The sequence below is a fragment of the Helicoverpa zea genome, chromosome 17 (assembly GCF_022581195.2).
Source record: "Helicoverpa zea isolate HzStark_Cry1AcR chromosome 17, ilHelZeax1.1, whole genome shotgun sequence".
NCBI lineage: Eukaryota > Metazoa > Arthropoda > Insecta > Lepidoptera > Noctuidae > Helicoverpa > Helicoverpa zea.
Window position 1 is genome coordinate 9730797 of NC_061468.1, and position 19653 is coordinate 9750449.

Here is a 19653-nt window from a genome sequence, read left to right on the forward strand (position 1 = left end):
AATCCCCTATGTACTTCCTTATGTGCACTCTATGTCATCCCCTATGTATTTCCTTATGTAGACTTTATGAACTACCCTATGTATTTCCTTATGTACACTCTATGTAATCCCCTGTGTATTTCCTTATGTACACTCTATGTAATCCCCTATGTATTTCCTTATGTACACTTTATGAACTGCCCTATGTATTTCCTTATGTACACTCTATGTAATCCCCTATGTATTTCCTTATGTACACTCTATGTAATCCCCTATGTACTTCTTTATGTACACTCTATGTAATCCCCTATGTATTTCCTTATGTACACTCTATGTAATCCCCTATGTATTTCCTTATGTACACTCTATGTAATCCCCTATGTATTTCCTTATGTACACTCTATGTAATCCCCTATGTACTTCCTTATGTACACTCTATGTAATCCCCTATGTACTTCCTTATGTGCACTCTATGTCATCCCCTATGTAGACTTTATGAACTGCCCTATGTAATTCCTTATGTACACTCTATGTTATCCCCTGTGTATTTCCTTATGTACACTCTATGTAATCCCCTATGTATTTCCTTATGTACACTCTATGTAATTCCCTATGTATTTCCTTATGTACACTCTATGTAATCCCCTATGTATTTCCTTATGTACACTCTATGTAATCCCCTATGTATTTCCTTATGTACACTCTATGTAATCCCCTATGTTTGAGCTTGCATGCATTCCTTATTCCTTTCATTTCCCTCTCCTAGTTCCAAAAACTGCCACTCACCAAGCGAGACGTGGCGCCACCGTCAATGCAAAAAACTTTCGCGCGTGTGCCAAAATTACGACGCCGGCCGCCATAACGCGCCGCAAATTAAAATCAAAAACTATATGTAAACTTCCATAAACTTCTTAAACTAGTCGACAACCCCTGCAGGGAGTTACTGGGCGCCCATCATACTATAAATTATATGTGTACAAGTGATCTGTGCAGTAGCGTGAGTGGATCAAGTTGCAGCAACCGGCGGAACTTTGTAAGTACCTACTGATTCCTATTTCCCATCGGTCCTGTGTGCAGCTTTCCATAAACCTCTCACAGAAAATCTCGTCCAGCCTTACAACCTGGATAGATCTAAAAAACCCTAATGGTCTAGGGCTTACGGTCAACGAAGCGCCGTTCAAGTCACACCATTTTTAGTGATCCTTCCGAGCCGTATAATATACCTAATTGTTGAGTGTGCTTGGTTCAAATCGTGTAACCTACGACTCAATTATTACCTACGTAAAAGTACTTAGTTGTCCATTTTTAGTCATTGAATTCTAAACAATACAAAATGGATAGCAAAGAAACTAAACTCAAACTTCTCGTCACTCAACGTGAGTACGTATTTCGTGAGATTCAAATTTTATTCGATTTATCTCGTCAAATAACATCCGATAAGTCCAAGTTAGGCCCTTTTAAGAGTAGGTATAGACGTATTGACGACTTGCGTCATGAATACATAAATTTCACGAACGAAATAAACTCGTTAAAACTAGCTTTGAATCCTCAAGACAGTATAAACATGAAAACGGTTGATGCCTTTGACGACATGTACTACGCAGTCAACGAAGTCGCAGAAATCTACCTACAGTGTGATAAAAGTGAAGCCGCATTGCCGTTCCGCGACGCCATCTCATCGGAGGCAAACGGAAACCGGAAACCATTTGCGCAACCACGTTTACCTAAAATCGAACTTATTAAATTTGACGGAAATATAGAATATTGGCAAACATTCTATGACACATTTGCATCTCTCGTGCACAATAACGAAAACATTTCTAATATCGAAAAGTTTCATTATTTACTTTCTTGCCTCACGGGTTCCGCGTTATCAATCGCCAAGGGCATTCCGGTCACATCAGACAATTATCAAATTGTTTTCGATGCGCTAATAGATCGGTATCAAAATAAGCGAATCTTAGCAGTAAATTATTTGGAAAAAATCTGTAGTCATCCTACATTAAAATCTAGTAATCTTAACGATTTACGTAAAATCACTAGTTTATTACAGGAATCCGTAAACGCTTTAAAATCCATTAAAATCGAAAACCTTGGTGAATTTATTTTGTTTTATTTATCTTCTCGCATTTTAGACTCTGATACACGAAAGCGATTCGAAAGTCAAAACAAAAGTCAGATACCTACTTTTATCGAATTATTAACATTCCTACAAAGTTATCTAAAAATATTAGAAGCTAGTGAGCCTTTTAAATGTAATTCGAGCAATAGTTTGCCACCGATGGCACGTAGAAATAACAATAATTTTACGAAGTCAAAGTTAGGATCATTTCCCGCGCATTGTTACGATAACGCGGCATCGATGTCGTTCGATGAGTGCACAGGGCCGTACTCAGATGCAGGGCCGCACTCAGGCGCGAGTTCTAACTTTAATAATACATCAAATGTGAATCTTGAGTCAATTTTAAATCAATGTAATTTGAATACAGGTTCGAACTCTAATACAGGGTCGCATTCTATTGACAACAATTTCATGCAAAATAATAATTTAAATAATCCTGATGTTCATGCATACTCAGTGTCTGATAAAAAATTTGGGTGTGTATGCTGTGGATATTTTCACCACACTATTTATAAGTGTCCGGTGTTTAATTCAAAAAATGTAAAGGAACGTGAATCTTTAGCCAAATCAAAGCGCTTATGTTTCAATTGCTTAAAGCCCAATCATGCGGCTGATATGTGTCTGTCCAAAGCTTGCTGTACCAAATGCAACGCGCGTCATCACACGCTACTTCATCGCGACCAGGGCCCCACGTCAGCGTGTCCTGTGACTTCTTGTGCTACTCCAGCGGTTCCAGCTTCTTCTGCTGACCCAGTAGTTACTCTTAATTCTATGAATACAAGTTGCAACTTGCAGCAACATCGCTCATTAGTGTTATTAGGAACATGTGTGGTTAGGGCGTATGGTCCTTGTGGTGTTACACATCTTCGAGCACTTATTGATAGCGGTGCACAGAGTTGTTTCTTAACAACTGCCTGCGCACTTCGATTAGGTTTACCCTTACGTAGTTGTGATTATTCTGTTGTTGGAATAGGACAGAATCCAGTGCTTGAAGTCAAAGGTGAAACATCATTTACGATTCAACCATTACACTCAGATCAACCAACTTTTACGGTACGAGCTATTGTCATGGAAGCTCTCACCCATAAAATGCCTTCAGTAGAAATACCTTCTTTTGTCAAAGCTAACCTCAAGCACTTGGTTCTAGCTGACAGTGACTTTGATAAACCCGGTGACATTGATCTTTTGTTAGGCGCAGATATTTTCCATAGCATTTATAATGGTCAACGACTTGAAGTAGGCCCGGGTCTACCGGTAGCCCTACATAGTGTATTCGGCTGGGTTATCACGGGCAGGCTCGACGCTGAGTGTTCGCCTCCAGCTGAAACGTCTACACTTTTGGCTTCCACAGCTGCCTTAGACAATGTGGTCAAGCGATTCTGGGAGGTAGAAGAGCCGCCTAAGCAAACGATTGTCAACCCGGAAAATGAAAAATGTGAACACATTTACACAGACCTTGTTCGACGCAACGAAGATGGAAGATATGTAGTACCTATGCTACTAAAGGAAGAACATGAGCAGTTAGGAGACTCTCATCGCACGGCCTTATCCAGACTTCATAATTTGGAGAAACGGTTCCTTCATCACGAAGACCTGAAACACGATTATGGAGAATTCATGCAAGAGTATCAATCAAGACTTACATCACATGCATCAAGTTGAACCTTCTGATACAGATTTTAGATATTTGATTCCGCATCACTGTGTCATCAGACCTGACAGCACGTCAACGAGACTGCGTGTAGTTTTTGACGCCAGCGCGAAGACATCTAGCGGCATGTCTCTTAACGATATTGTCTACACAGGTCCGAAACTTCAAAACGATATCGTTGATATTATTACAAAATTTCGTTTACACAAAGTAGTCTTCACAGCCGACGTTTCCAAAATGTATAGAAATATTGAACTTCGTCCTGAGGACCGCAAGTATCAACATATCCTGTGGCGTAGCTCAACTTGTGAAGAAGTCCGTGAATATGAACTTAAGACTGTGACCTACGGCGTGAGCAGTTCACCATTTTTAGCCATCCGTACGCTACACCAGCTAGCAAACGATCACGGTGCATCATGGCCTGAAGCTGCTTCCATTCTGCGTCATGACACGTTCATGGATGACGTCACCGCTGGCGCTCCTTCAGTTGAAGCTGCCTTAAATCTAAAAGACGGAATTATTAATTTGCTGAATTGTGGTAAATTCGAACTACGTAAATGGAGTAGTAACTCACCTGAGTTCCTTGCACAACTTCCTTCTGAACATTGTCAAGTTCCAAAATCATTTTGTGACGATCAAAACATACAAACTTTAAAAATATTAGGTCTGCAATGGGACCCGAATCTAGATCTTTTTACTTATTCTCAATCTGAATTCACTACAAAGTTTACAAAGCGTTCCATTCTCTCTAATGTTGCTCGCATTTATGACCCATTGGGTTGGTTAACTCCCATGGTGCTTAAAGCTAAATTGATTCTTCAAGCCTTGTGGAAACTTCAATTAAATTGGGACGATCCTGTGCCAGACAGTATTGCTCATCAATGGACTGAGTTTGTCTCTGAGCTCAGTTACCTCAAACAAGTACAAATTCCTCGTCATATTCTGCCCACAGACGTAGTAGAATGCCAGCTCGTTGGTTTTTGTGATGGTTCATCCAAAGGTTACGGTTGTTGTATTTATTTAAGATCTGTCTGTAGAGGTAAAATTTCAGTTAAATTATTAATCGCGAAGTCGAGAGTAGCTCCCATAAAACCAGTTACGATTAATCGCCTCGAACTTCTTGGTGCAGTACTTCTTGCTCGGGTCTTGAAACATATGGCTGACTTGTTAAATCCACATCTGAAGCTCTCTCGAGTGATCGCCTTCACTGACAGTAGTACAGTTTTATCTTGGCTTAATACTGAACCTTATAAACTAAAAACCTTTGTTTCACATCGTGTAGTTAAAATTACCGATCTCGTACAGATTCAAAATTGGTATCACGTATCGACCTCCGATAATCCGGCTGATCATAGCAGTCGTGGGTTATCATGTTCACAGCTGATCGCTTCTGATACCTGGTGGTCAGGTCCATCTTGGCTTTCTCTAGGGACGGCAGAATGGCCAGTTTCACAGGACGTATACGTGCCACCTGGAGGTGTGCCTGAGGTAAAGAGCTTGCCTGTGATAACTCATTCCGCGGACTTAGTGCCTTTATATGAGGATCCGATTAAAAAATTATTAAGTCATTATTCTTCATTTTCACGTGTCCAAAGAGCATTAGCTTGGTTGTTGCGATTTAGTAAAGTCTTAAGAAAACTTACTTTCAATTGTAAAACTTTGACTGTGGACGAATTAGAAAATTCATTATCCCTGCTTGTTCAACACGAGCAGACGGAATGCTTTGCTAATGAGATAGAGTCAGTAAAATGTGAAAGGACTTGTTCACGTCCTATTCAAAAACTTAATCCTTTTCTCGATCACCGAGGACTCTTGCGAGTGGGGGGGCGATTAGCAAATTCAAAACTTCCACTCTCTGCAATTTACCCTTTGTTGTTACCAAAGAATTCACGACTGTCTGCACTTATAGTTGACTATTTTCATAAACTTCACCTTCATTGTGGACCTAGAATGTTGCAGTCTATTATAAGTCGTAGATTCTGGATTTTGGGTATTCGCAATTTAATACGATCTCGACTTTCCAAGTGTGTAACGTGCTTCAAAGTAAATCCCACATCAGTTTCACCTATAATGGGAAATCTACCAGCACCCCGAGTACAACCTTCACGATGTTTTTCAAAGATAGGGATAGATTTCGCAGGACCCTTCATCGTGAAAGAGAGTAAAAGGCGTAAGGCGCCTGTTTACAAGGTGTACGTCTGTGTGATGGTATGCCTCGCAGTAAAAGCGATCCATCTTGAGCTAGTTACAGACTTGTCGACAAGTGCATTTATCGCAGCTTTGGACAGATTCGTATCACGCCGTGGTCTTTGTCAACTTATTATCTCTGATTGTGGTACAAATTTTGTCGGGGCCAAGCGCTACTTAAGCGAGGTCCACCAGTTTCTTTCCACTCAGGAGTCAGAACTTAATACTGAGTGTACAAAGCGTAATATCGTGTGGCAACATAATCCACCAACTGCTAGCCACTTTGGCGGTATTTTTGAAAGTGGTGTTAAGTCGATGAAGTACCACCTTAAACGAGTTGTTGGCTTACAAGTGCTGACGTTCGAAGAGATGTTGACTGTGCTGAATAAAGTAGAAGCCGTCCTCAACTCTCGACCGGTATGCGCTTTGTCTAGCGATCCCACTGAGGTAGATGTCTTGACACCGGGTCATTTCATCACTGGTGGTCCTTTGGTATCATTTCCGGAGATCCCGCTTACGGATACGTATTTACCGCCTAAAGAGCGATGGCAATTGTTGCAGAAAATGACACAGAGTTTTTGGAAAATTTGGCAAAGAGATTACCTTCATACACTGCAGCAGAGATGCAAATGGTTCAAAGACCAAGTCAATGTGCAAGTGGGTGATATAGTTACAATTGTGGAACAAAATCTTCCCCCGTTGGAGTGGCGTTTCGGTCGTGTTGTCGAGCTTCATCCAGGCTCTGATGGTGTAGTGCGTGTCGTCACGCTACGTACGGCCAAAGGACTACTTCGACGGCCTGTAGTCAAGATTTGCCCTTTGCCTACTTCTAACTAAACTTTAACCTTTCCATTGTATTTTTTTTTACCATAATTATTGTTAATGTAGCTTAAAATCAACCTACTTTTAACTTAAAATTATAAACTTAGAATCGTAATCACGTAACTTACTAGGTAATTCAGCACGATTTGAACTCAAGCACACATAACACACATCTTTTAGTCTTTTCGACTCTTATTTTGTGAAATCCCTGGACTGATTTCAAGTGGGGGGGAATGTTTGAGCTTGCATGCATTCCTTATTCCTTTCATTTCCCTCTCCTAGTTCCAAAAACTGCCACTCACCAAGCGAGACGTGGCGCCACCGTCAATGCAAAAAACTTTCGCGCGTGTGCCAAAATTACGACGCCGGCCGCCATAACGCGCCGCAAATTAAAATCAAAAACTATATGTAAACTTCCATAAACTTCTTAAACTAGTCGACAACCCCTGCAGGGAGTTACTGGGCGCCCATCATACTATAAATTATATGTGTACAAGTGATCTGTGCAGTAGCGTGAGTGGATCAAGTTGCAGCAACCGGCGGAACTTTGTAAGTACCTACTGATTCCTATTTCCCATCGGTCCTGTGTGCAGCTTTCCATAAACCTCTCACAGAAAATCTCGTCCAGCCTTACAACCTGGATAGATCTAAAAAACCCTAATGGTCTAGGGCTTACGGTCAACGAAGCGCCGTTCAAGTCACACCACCCTATGTATTTCCTTTTGTACACTCTATGTAATCCCCTATGTATTTCCTTATGTACACTCTATGTAATCCCCTATGTACTTCCTTATGTACACTCTATGTAATCCCCTATGTACTTCTTTATGTACACTCTATGTATTTCCTTATGTACACTCTATGTAATCCCCTATGTATTTCCTTATGTACACTCTATGTAATCCGCTATGTATTTCCTTATGTACACTCTATGTAATCCCCTATGTATTTCCTTATGTACACTTTATGTAAACCCCTATGTATTTCCTAATGTACACTCTATGTAATCCGTTATGTATTTCCTTATGTACACTCTATGTAATCCGTTATGTATTTCCTTATGTACACTCTATGTAATCCCCTATGTATTTCCTTATGTACACTCTATGTAAACCCCTATGTATTTCCTTATGTACACTCTATGTAATCCCCTATGTACTTCTTTATGTACACTCTATGTAATCCCCTATGTTTTTCCTTATGTACACTCTATGTAATCCCCTATGTACTTCTTTATGTACACTCTATGTAATCCCCTATGTATTTCCTTATGTACACTCTATGTAATCCCCTATGTATTTCCTTATGTACACTCTATGTAATCCCCTATGCATTTCCTTATGTACACTCCATGTAATCCCCTATGTACTTCCTTATGTACACTCTATGTAATCCCCTATGTACTTCCTTATGTGCACTCTATGTCATCCCCTATGTATTTCCTTATGTAGACTTTATGAACCGCCCTATGTATTTCCTTATGTACACTCTATGTAATCCCCTGTGTATTTCCTTATGTACACTCTATGTAATCCCCTATGTATTTCCTTATGTACACTTTATGAACTGCCCTGTGTATTTCCTTATGCACACTATGTAATCCCCTATGTATTTCCTTATGTACACTCTATGTAATCCCCTATGTACTTCCTTATGTCCACTCTATGTAATCTCCTATGTATTTCCTTATGTACACTCTATGTAATCCCCTATGTATTTCCTTATGTACACTCTATGTATTCCCTTATATATTTCCTTATGTACACTCTATGTAATCCCCTATGTACTTCCTTATGTACACTCTATGTAATCCCCTATGTATTTCCTTATGTACACTCTGTGTAATCCCCTATGTATTTCCTTATGTACACTCTATGTAATCCTCTATGTACTTCCTTATGTACACTCTATGTAATCCCCTATGTATTTCCTTATGTACACTGTATGAACTGCCCTATGTATTTCCTTATATACACTCTATGTAATCCCCTATGTATTTCCTTATGTACACTGTATGAACTGCCCTATGTATTTCCTTATGTACACTCTATGTAATCCCCTATGTATTTCCTTATGTACACTCTATGTAATCCCCTATGTATTTCCTTATGTACACTCTATGTAATCCCCTATGTACTTCCTTATGTACACTCTATGTAATCCCCTATGTACTTCCTTATGTGCACTCTATGTCATCCCCTATGTATTTCCTTATGTAGACTGTATGAACTGCCCTATCTATTTCCTTATGTACACTCTATGTAATCCCCTATGTATTTCCTTATGTACACTCTATGTAATTCCCTATGTATTTCCTTATGTACACTCTATGTAATCCCTATGTATTTCCTTATGTACACTCTATGTAATCCCCTGTGTATTTCCTTATGTACACTTTATGAACTCCCCTATGTGTTTCCTTATGTACAGCTTATGAACTGCCCTGTGTAGTTCCTTATGTACACTCTATGTAATCCCCTATGTATTTCCTTATGTACACTCTATGTAATCCCCTATGTACTTCCTTATGTACACTCTATGTAATCCCCTATGTACTTCCTTATGTGCACTCTATGTCATCCCCTATGTATTTCCTTATGTAGACTTTATGAACTGCCCTATGTATTTCCTTATGTACACTCTATGTAATCCCCTGTGTATTTCCTTATGTACACTCTATGTAATCCCCTATGTATTTCCTTATGTACACTCTATGTAATTCCCTATGTATTTCCTTATGTACACTCTATGTAATCCCCTATGTATTTCCTTATGTACACTCTATGTAATCCCCTATGTATTTCCTTATGTACACTCTATGTAATCCCCTATGTACTTCCTTATGTACACTCTATGTAATCCCCTATGTACTTCCTTATGTGCACTCTATGTCATCCCCTATGTATTTCCTTATGTAGACTTTATGAACTGCCCTATGTATTTCCTTATGTACACTCTATGTAATCCCCTGTGTATTTCCTTATGTACACTCTATGTAATCCCCTATGTATTTCCTTATGTACACTTTATGAACTGCCCTGTGTATTTCCTTATGTACACTATGTAATCCCCTTTGTAATTCCTTATGTACACTCTATGTAATCCCCTATGTATTTCCTTATGTACACTCTATGTAATCCCCTATGTATTTCCTTATGTACACTCTATGTAATTCCCTATGTGTTTCCTTATGTACACTCTATGTAATCCCTATGTATTTCCTTATGTACACTCTATGTAATCCCCTGTGTATTTCCTTATGTACACTTTATGAACTCCCCTATGTGTTTCCTTATGTACAGCTTATGAACTGCCCTGTGTAGTTCCTTATGTACACTCTATGTAATCCCCTATGTATTTCCTTATGTACACTCTATGTAATCCCCTGTGTATTTCCTTATGTACACTTTATGAACTCCCCTATGTGTTTCCTTATGTACAGCTTATGAACTGCCCTGTGTAGTTCCTTATGTACACTCTATGTAATCCCCTATGTATTTCCTTATGTACACTCTATGTATTCCCCTATGTATTTCCTTATGTACACTCTATGTAATCCCCTTTGTAATTCCTTATGTACACTCTATGTATTTCCTTATGTACACTCTATGTAATCCCCTATGTACTTCTTTATGTACACTCTATGTAATCCCCTATGTATTTCCTTATGTACACTCTATGTAATCCCCTATGTATTTCCTTATGTACACTCTATGTAATCCCCTATGTATTTCCTTATGTACACTCTATGTAATCCCCTATGTACTTCCTTATGTACACTCTATGTAATCCCCTATGTACTTCCTTATGTGCACTCTATGTCATCCCCTATGTATTTCCTTATGTAGACTTTATGAACTGCCCTATGTAATTCCTTATGTACACTCTATGTTATCCCCTGTGTATTTCCTTATGTACACTCTATGTAATCCCCTATGTATTTCCTTATGTACACTCTATGTAATTCCCTATGTATTTCCTTATGTACACTCTATGTAATCCCCTATGTATTTCCTTATGTACACTCTATGTAATCCCCTATGTATTTCCTTATGTACACTCTATGTTATCCCCTATGTACTTCCTTATGTACACTCTATGTAATCCCCTATGTACTTCCTTATGTGCACTCTATGTCATCCCCTATGTATTTCCTTATGTAGACTTTATGAACTACCCTATGTATTTCCTTATGTACACTCTATGTAATCCCCTGTGTATTTCCTTATGTACACTCTATGTAATCCCCTATGTATTTCCTTATGTACACTTTATGAACTGCCCTGTGTATTTCCTTATGTACACTATGTAATCCCCTTTGTAATTCCTTATGTACACTCTATGTAATCCCCTATGTATTTCCTTATGTCACTCTATGTAATCCTCTATGTACTTCCTTATGTACACTCTATGTAATCCCCTATGTATTTCCTTATGTACACTGTATGAACTGCCCTATGTATTTCCTTATATACACTCTATGTAATCCCCTATGTATTTCCTTATGTACACTCTATGTAATCCCCTATGTATTTCCTTATGTACACTCTATGTAATCCTCTATGTACTTCCTTATGTACACTCTATGTAATCCCCTATGTATTTCCTTATGTACACTGTATGAACTGCCCTATGTATTTCCTTATATACACTATGTAATCCCCTATGTATTTCCCTATGTACACTGTATGAACTGCCCTATGTATTTCCTTATGTACACTCTATGTAATCCCCTATGTATTTCCTTATGTACACTCTATGTAATCCCCTATGTACTTCCTTATGTCCACTCTATGTAATCTCCTATGTATTTCCTTATGTACACTATGTAATCCGCTATGTATTTCCTTATGTACACTCTATGTATTCCCTTATATATTTCCTTATGTACACTCTATGTAATCCCCTATGTATTCCCTTATGTACACTGTATGAACTGCCCTATGTATTTCCTTATGTACACTATGTAATCCGCTATGTATTTCCTTATGTACACTTTATGAACTGCCCTATGTATTTCCTTATGTTCACTCTATGTAATCCCCTATGTATTTCCTTATGTACACTCTATGTAATCCCCTATGTATTTCCTTATGTACACTCTATGTAATCCGCTATGTATTTCCTTATGTACACTCTATGTAATCCCCTATGTATTTCCTTATGTACACTTCATGTAAACCCCTATGTATTTCCTAATGTACACTCTATGTAATCCGTTATGTATTTCCTTATGTACACTCTATGTAATCCGTTATGTATTTCCTTATGTACACTCTATGTAATCCCCTATGTATTTCCTTATGTACACTCTATGTAAACCCCTATGTATTTCCTTATGTACACTCTATGTAAACCCCTATGTATTTCCTTATGTATCTATGTAATCCGTTATGTATTTCCTTATGTACACTCTATGTAATCCCCTATGTATTTCCTTATGTACACTCTATGTAATCCGCTATGTATTTCCTTATGTACACTTTATGAACTGCCTTATGTATTTCCTTATGTACACTCTATGTAATCTGCTGTGTATTTCCTTATGTACACTATGTAATCCCCTATGTATTTCCTTATGTACACTCTATGTAATCCGCTATGTATTTCCTTAAGTTCACTTTATGAACTCCCCTATATGTTGAAATTCTGAAGATTCTCGTGTAATAAGTGGACCTGCTGCTGTGAGGCATTGTGAAGTTATAGTGCAGTGTTTATCTCATGAGTTTTAACCAGTCCACCGGCGGATGAACCAAGATTTCGCCGGCCATCTCCCTGGTTATGAGTGGGGCCAATGTATTCACAAGATACATGGGCTTTATTGCTGCAAATAGTTGTAGTGAGTATTGGTGTCTCACGGAATCTCATCAGTAGTGATTTAATTAATATACAACTTGTGTTCACCACCACACACACATTGATTCCCCGCTTTCTATTTTAAATTTTTTAAATCCCCGCATTCTTTCTTCTTCATTATTTTTCGGGGTGAGTCTATTCACACGCCTCACCAATAGGGTTAGGTACGTACATACAATGTTGTAGTTGTGTGTATCGAAAGTTGACTAATGTTTACGAAATCATTTATTATCATAAGCTAGCGATGTACCTAACTGAAATTCGTGCAAATTGTCGGTAGTTTGCATCCGATAATCTATTTCAAGCTTTACGCATACCTTCCTAACTTACCCAAAGAATATGCGTTTATTCCGGCCTATATGGTGGGTCATAAAACTCATAATCCAAGGAAATTTATTATTTATTGCATACATGATCACCGAAATATTATTTACATTAAATGATTGTTAATAACACTGATGAATATATTTACAAATTAACTAATAGTAAGACTATTCGACTAATTTTATTATTTCTATTTTTTATGATAATGTCATGTTTTATGTACAAGAGAATAATCTTTTAGAATGAAACGTTCAAACCTTATTTCAAGTATACTTGTGGTATTTTACATGGCTATACTAGTCTATGGTCTTACCATAGAATAATGGTAATGGCGATTCTAACGGTAAATTATATTTTTATATTGGTAATTAGACATTTGATTTATTTCATAACGAAGTTTGTGCGAAAATAACTTGAGTTTTAAACAGTCCAGATTGATTTTATGTACCTTATGTTCTGGCATAGTTTTAAAAAGTTTCCCATGTTTATTATTATCAAATGTCTAAATATCAAAATAGATTTTACAACAAACAGCTTAACATTAGAAATATCTTAATTTTAATTCCTGAGAATTTAATTTTAATACAAATATCAATGATTACAGTAAGACCAGGATAATAATTTGAAATAATTCTGTCTATACAAATTCTGAGATAAGAGTGAGTTCAAAATAAGTGACGAATATTACTTTAAATGTAACTTATCTGGCACAGGGTATTATTATAATTTTTATAAAAATTTCAGGTTTTTACACATACGTATAATTTAATTGACCTCATTATGAAATCTATCGTGTTCAAGGGTGAAACATTAATAAGTAGGTATCCAAAGAAAAAAAAAAATGCAGTACTGAGTAAATTCCGCAAAAGAAACATTGCTTTTTGGTATGATGATGACAACATTCACTTATTTCAATGAAAAAAAAATCCATGCACTCAAAAATTATTTTCATTAATTTATTTAACAACTGTGCTTGTTTCACTGTCTTGTTGACTGCAGAGCATGAATCCTATTTTTTTTAACATTTGACTGCTAGAATTTATTTATAATTTTATTTCTTACCAATAAGTGACCTCAGTAAGAGTTTGGTTTTCGCAATCAACATAGGCGCCGGCGGCCATCTTGAAATGGCCAATATAATATAATGCCATTACACAGGCTTTATTTATTTACAATTTAATGAATCGAACCATTACTTACTATGTACATACAAGTATCAGATGATTAATATAATTTTTGAGCATTATTTTTAATGACAGAATGTTTACAATTAATTTTGTTTAACACTTTTATATTTTCGTGGCTTAAGTTTTGAGAACAACAATTTATAATTAAGTTTATAATTACTTGAATTTTAAGGTTTGGTTTCCATTTTCTTCTTTGTATAATATTTATTTTAGTGAGTAGGTATCTATTAGGGTTGTTGCACACTTATGAGATGACGCTTTTTTCACTGCATATTTAGTTCATTAATGTGCTCGTACCCTTATTGAAAAATTCAGACTTGCTAAACTGCCTGATTAAGCCGTAGCCTTATTATGACGTTTTGAAACTATTGTTAGTAAGAGATGGCTCAATTTTGGACAAATAACTCCAAATCTTTACGTAACAAGTATAGTTTTAAAACATCATAATACCTACTGTTTCAATATCTAGTACCAAAAAACTTAACGTTTAACATCAAAATCCAGCAAGTTCATAATACTAAGAATTGTTTAACTGTACAATATTGTGCCTATATAATAAATACATTCTAAATTAATCTAAATAAGTAACTAAGTTACGTCATATATTTGTTTTACGTTAACTAAGTTACAATCAACTTATTTTACAATTCAATGATTGGTTTATTAATTTATTTTTTAGTAATTAATTTTCTAAGTTAGCACTGTATGAGGTCCTGTGACTATTGATTTTCAATACACTCATAATATATTTTATAATATATAGTTTGTGAATATATTTTGGGTTGCAATATGTAAAGTAAATTGAGAATGTAATTGAGTTTTGGGAATTCATACAAATCATTAAAATGTGTGACATTGCTTGGCATGTCTAAGCATTATTTTAAAGTGACCACTCAGAACTATTCAAATAAGTGCCATTCAAATCCATTATTCATCAAAGTCCGAGAAAAATACATTCCAATATTACAAATGTGAAAATATAACAAGTTCCAATATTACAAATAGTAAACATAGAGTTATATCACTATTTCAACTTTTTTCTTGAACAAGACAATAACAAGAATACACATCATTCGGCAGTAAAAAACCTCATCCGAACAGGTCCATCTTCTTTTCATCAGTATAATAAAATGAAAAATCCTGGAAGAAAACCATATAGTTCGGCCTCCATATATGGCTTTGTATTGTAGCCACGGTGCCACAGATAGACACACATAGCAGTCAAACTTAAAACACCCATCATTTTGCGCTGGGTTTAAAAAAAGAAGAAAAAATAATTTAAAAAATAGAACCCGTTACTCAACTACCAGTGCCTACACTCTCATACAGTGCTGCTTCGTTCGGCCCCGCACTAATGTCATCGGAGACCGAAGTGCATGATCACTCATGTCAGGAGCTGCAGACACGTGCATAAAACGATTTAAGTAATTATTATTGTAATAAATGTGTCTATTTCGTGTAATTTGGTGTGTATTCGAATTCTTTATTGCAATATCTCAAAATGCGAAAGACTCCATAATAATAATATTTATCACTTTACCGGAATAAAACCTCTAATAACAATCTTTGCGAAAAAAAAGAATTAAGTAAACCAATTTTAAAAAAAGAACCCGTCACTCTTAGCAACAGTGCTACCTATACCCGTTGCTACCTACTCTCTCATACAGTGCTGCTTCGCTCGCATCCCGCACTAACGTCATCGGAGACCGAAGTGCATGAGCACTGACGTCAGGAGCAGCAGACACGTGCCGCTGGTGGTGATGCCGTGGATAGCGCTCGTGTTGCGTCGTAAGATCGCCGCCATTTTGTTACCTGGAAAATGGTAGTTGATTTTACAAAATGTCGGATAGTTCATGGTTAAGGACAGCGGTATTACGACCTGTTTTGTCGTGTGTTAAGTTTGCAAATAGCAGGGAAGCAAAACATTCTGGATTTCTGGGTCGGGCTAAAATTGCTTCGTGAGTTTTAGAAACATTAACAAAACAGTTCAAAGTTTGGGACTTGGCGGTGCTAAGATCTCGTGCACGGGATGACGGGTGACCTCAATACGGCATTACAATTCCTTAAGAAGCTGTCAGGTGAATTTGACAAAACTGGCACTAGGCTTGTTAGGTGGCCCCGCAGCTCACTCCATAAGGAGAAGATCCCTGTTCCCTTCCAATATAATCAAAATTTACTCCAAACAATACTCACTGCCTTCAGAAACGAAGACATGTATGGAAGCGGGCTCCGTATTACTCGCGCTGCACGTATAGTTCCCGGAGTCCTTGAGCGTGGCGCCGCGCACGGTCAGCCGCGACTGCGTGCGCGCACCCGGTTCTGTTTCCACTGTGATGCCACCGCGGGTAGCATCGTAGTTGATCATGCGGTCGTTGTGGTACCAGAACACGTATTGGGGTGGTGTTGGGCTCTGGAAGGCAGAAGGAATAAGATGTTAATTGAAAATAAAGCTGATAATTGTGGCTATAGGATCCTATTTGAATAGGCACATAAAAGAGTCAAGTCATATAAAGTAGTATTTTCTTATGAAGATTGTTTATCTTTAGTTAAAAGCCTACTAGATACACTATTAATTTAGAGTCGGAATCGCGCATTAGAATATTTTGAGGATAATACCTACACAATCAACGGAATCGAAATGGCTATGACAAACAGAGAAGTAGGTAAGTAGCCAGTTAATGCAGTTCTAATTTTGGTAAAGAACTCAAAACATTATAGGTCAATGCTGAAAATAAGGAAACTGTCCTTGCAGTGTAGGACGCATTTCCTTTATATCATTACCAAAAAATAAGACAACCGATTCTAATTCTCCAACACATCCTTTACGACCTCATCAAGCTTTAACACAAGACACAACAATTCAATTCATGCCACCAAAATCGAAAACGCTATAACACAGTCCAAACTCCACATGTAAAATAAACCGACTTTACGAGAAGGTGCCACAAGATGTCGTAAAACCCCAGTTGGCTGTAAACTTTCACAACACATGTAAATAACTGACGTATATTGAATGAACCCTTCATGTATTACACGATGTGTTTTGTTTTTGTCTCGTCAAATGATAATTTGAAAGGGCGACAACGTTCAGTGGGAATTCGTTGAGGTAAATAATTTTATGAATCTTTAGGTACTTAGTACCTAGGTAATTTATTTACGCATTATTTGTCAATTATATTTATTTACCCTCTTCAGTATTTTTTTCGTATAATGTGGTAAATAACAAATATCACTTCCCAATATGGGTTCAGAAGAAGGAAGTATCAGACTTTTGCTGACTAAAACCCATCATGTTCCTTCGGAGATTCTTATGTACCTACAACAACCAAATGTACATTATGGAATGCAATAAATGATATGATATGATATACAATTCCACAGTCCACCTGATAGGTATCTTGCTGATATTAAAAAGCTAAATAGTTTGTTTCTTTATTTGAAGGCACTTATCTCAGGAACAATTTGACTAATTTAATAATTTATATTCCTACGAGATACTGGTGAAACCGATAGCGGAAGCTAGGCCATACTAAGTCTACACAATGACCCCATTTTTTTTAATACAAAACTGCAAAATTAGAATGTTCTACAAAAAATCTAAAATCGCTAAATCGCTTATTTCGATAGTCGAGCAGTAAACATGTCCAGTACATAGCCAGTTTGATGAGTCTCGACTTGAATATTCCGACCGGTCAAAGAGTTATTCGGATATTTGATATGCAATTTCTGGGGAAGCCTGAAGGCTGGCTTTATTTACATCGCGTACATAGAACTTGAACATAACAGCAATGTTGGCGTAACTATAGTTTGCTGGTTTTGTAATGAAAATTCAAGCTGTTTGGTTTGCTGGTCAGAAAGTGCTGGCGTCGACTGACCGTTCAGCACAGCTTGGGATGCATTTTAAGACGATGAGTTACATTTTTGAAAATATGATTATAACTGTTATTATCTAAAAATATTATTTACTGTCGTAATGAGAAAGTTTAAAATTGCAATACCTATATGTGTTTACAACCCACAAAAACATATGTAGTTTCCTTAATATTTAAAAGGTTAGAAGTGTAGTAAGCAAATAGAAGTTTCTTGTTTGACGTATTCACAAACGGGTCATAATTCAATTGAGCAGTTTATACCATTTGTACTTTGGTTAAAGGTCAGGGCACAATTATAGACCAAACATTAATCAGAGAGCTTAGATGTGGGGAATTATCAATTAAGCGCTTAACATTCCAACTAGTGTGTTACTAATGTATCGGATATGCATTGGATCGCTCGCAGTAGCTAAATTACATCTATGATGCTTATGGACTTAATATCTAGTGGCCTGGCAGATAGGTTTAGGATAATCATTAGCCCGCTTTTCACTATTACCAATATTAAATTTACTCACGATTCCGTTCGCGGTTTTCGTAACTTTCCGTAACCGAGAAAAATATAATATTTGTTTTCTACTTACTCTATGAAATAGTAAAAAAAATGTGAGCTTATATTTTAGAATTTAGAGAAGTCCGCGAATTGTAACTTCTGTGCATCAATACATGTTAGTGGACTCGCGCCGACGCATATACATTCTTTGTTCTCGAACAATTTTGGTGTAATTTCACAATACAGTAAATGGGAAAAGACTTAATTTCACAGTCCTTTTGTAATAGTTTAAATTGAGTCAAATATAGAGAGCCATTAGAACCGCAAATGAATCGACACGGATATCGCTTCATCTTGAAATAAGTTGTTCCCATTTACACTAGCTTTCAATAAATCTGGGTCAGTTATAAAAATATTGACCCGGATTCTAAGTGTGTGTCTGTCTGTTTGTGTTGAGAGCTGTGAACTATCTTGTGGCTCAAGTGGGGGTAGTTTAATCTCAAACTTCGATAACAGCTGGTATTATTAAAGCGGTGAGGGGTGAGATTGGCAGTTTGTAGTATTTAGAAATGTTGTATCAACTAATAAATAATTTGTTCTGCTTTCAATTTGAATTATAATTATCAGACGAATTTGACTTACTTGTATTTGCCGTATGTATATCAACAGTGATATCTTATAAAGAGTTCATTTTTAGACTACAGTTACTTAAAAATAAAAACGGACCTCTTATTAGATCACTTTGTTGTCTTTCCGTCTCCCATGACCATTACTTTTATAATATAAATACCTACGTAGACCCAATACATATATCACATTGCATAAATAATTTGTTACAGCTAACAACAGTAACCATTTACCTATTAATTTCACCTAACAAGCAAACACAAACCAAACATTATAAATCAAGATAACCAACTACCCTTTAACGTCTACTTTAAAACGAAAATACCCATCTAGAGGGGCGTAAATCGATAGATCGTAACCGCGAGCCGACCTCGCCTCTCTTAATTACAGCGAACGATCCTACATACAACGCTCAGCTTCCCTCGTTAAGAAAAATAATGTTGGCAAAGAAAAAACGTACAAAATCCAAAGTGAAAATATTATTTTTTTTTCTCCTGTAAAACATGCAATTAGTCTGCTCTATAATGCGCTCG

General features: G+C 37.0%; 3 protein-coding genes across 3 annotated transcripts in view; 2 read left to right on the forward strand and 1 right to left on the reverse strand.

The window, feature by feature from the left end:
• Positions 1-3190: 3190 nt before the first annotated feature.
• LOC124638514 lies at positions 3191-3763 on the forward strand. The gene has a single exon (XM_047175487.1). The coding sequence runs from the start codon at positions 3191-3193 to the stop codon at positions 3761-3763; it is 573 nt and encodes a 190-aa protein (XP_047031443.1).
• Positions 3764-3989: 226 nt separating this feature from the next.
• On the forward strand, positions 3990-6776 carry LOC124638515. Its single transcript, XM_047175488.1, has 2 exons — positions 3990-4290; positions 5839-6776. Exons 1-2 carry the CDS (start codon positions 3990-3992, stop codon positions 6774-6776), a joined length of 1239 nt encoding a protein of 412 aa, XP_047031444.1.
• A 6223-nt stretch (positions 6777-12999) lies between these two features.
• LOC124638112 (hemicentin-2-like) overlaps positions 13000-19653 on the reverse strand; it is a 289572-nt gene continuing 282918 nt past the window's right edge. Inside the window, exons 7-8 of the mRNA XM_047174965.1 lie at positions 16322-16538; positions 13000-15940 (exon numbers count right to left, since the gene is read on the reverse strand). Of these exons, the coding sequence (XP_047030921.1) occupies positions 15825-15940; positions 16322-16538 (333 nt within the window). The 3' untranslated portion in view covers positions 13000-15824. The remainder of the gene's footprint in view (positions 15941-16321; positions 16539-19653) is intronic.

Excerpts from the sequence above, each read along its gene's own strand:
- LOC124638515 (XM_047175488.1), top strand. The coding sequence starts at position 3,990 with ATGTATAGAAATATTGAACTTCGTCCTGAGGACCGCAAGTATCAACAT. Across the intron at positions 4,291-5,838 it reads TATTAATTTGCTGAATTGTG|CACCCCGAGTACAACCTTCA; the intron begins GTAAATTCGAAC and ends GAAATCTACCAG.
- LOC124638514 (XM_047175487.1), top strand. The coding sequence starts at position 3,191 with ATGCCTTCAGTAGAAATACCTTCTTTTGTCAAAGCTAACCTCAAGCAC.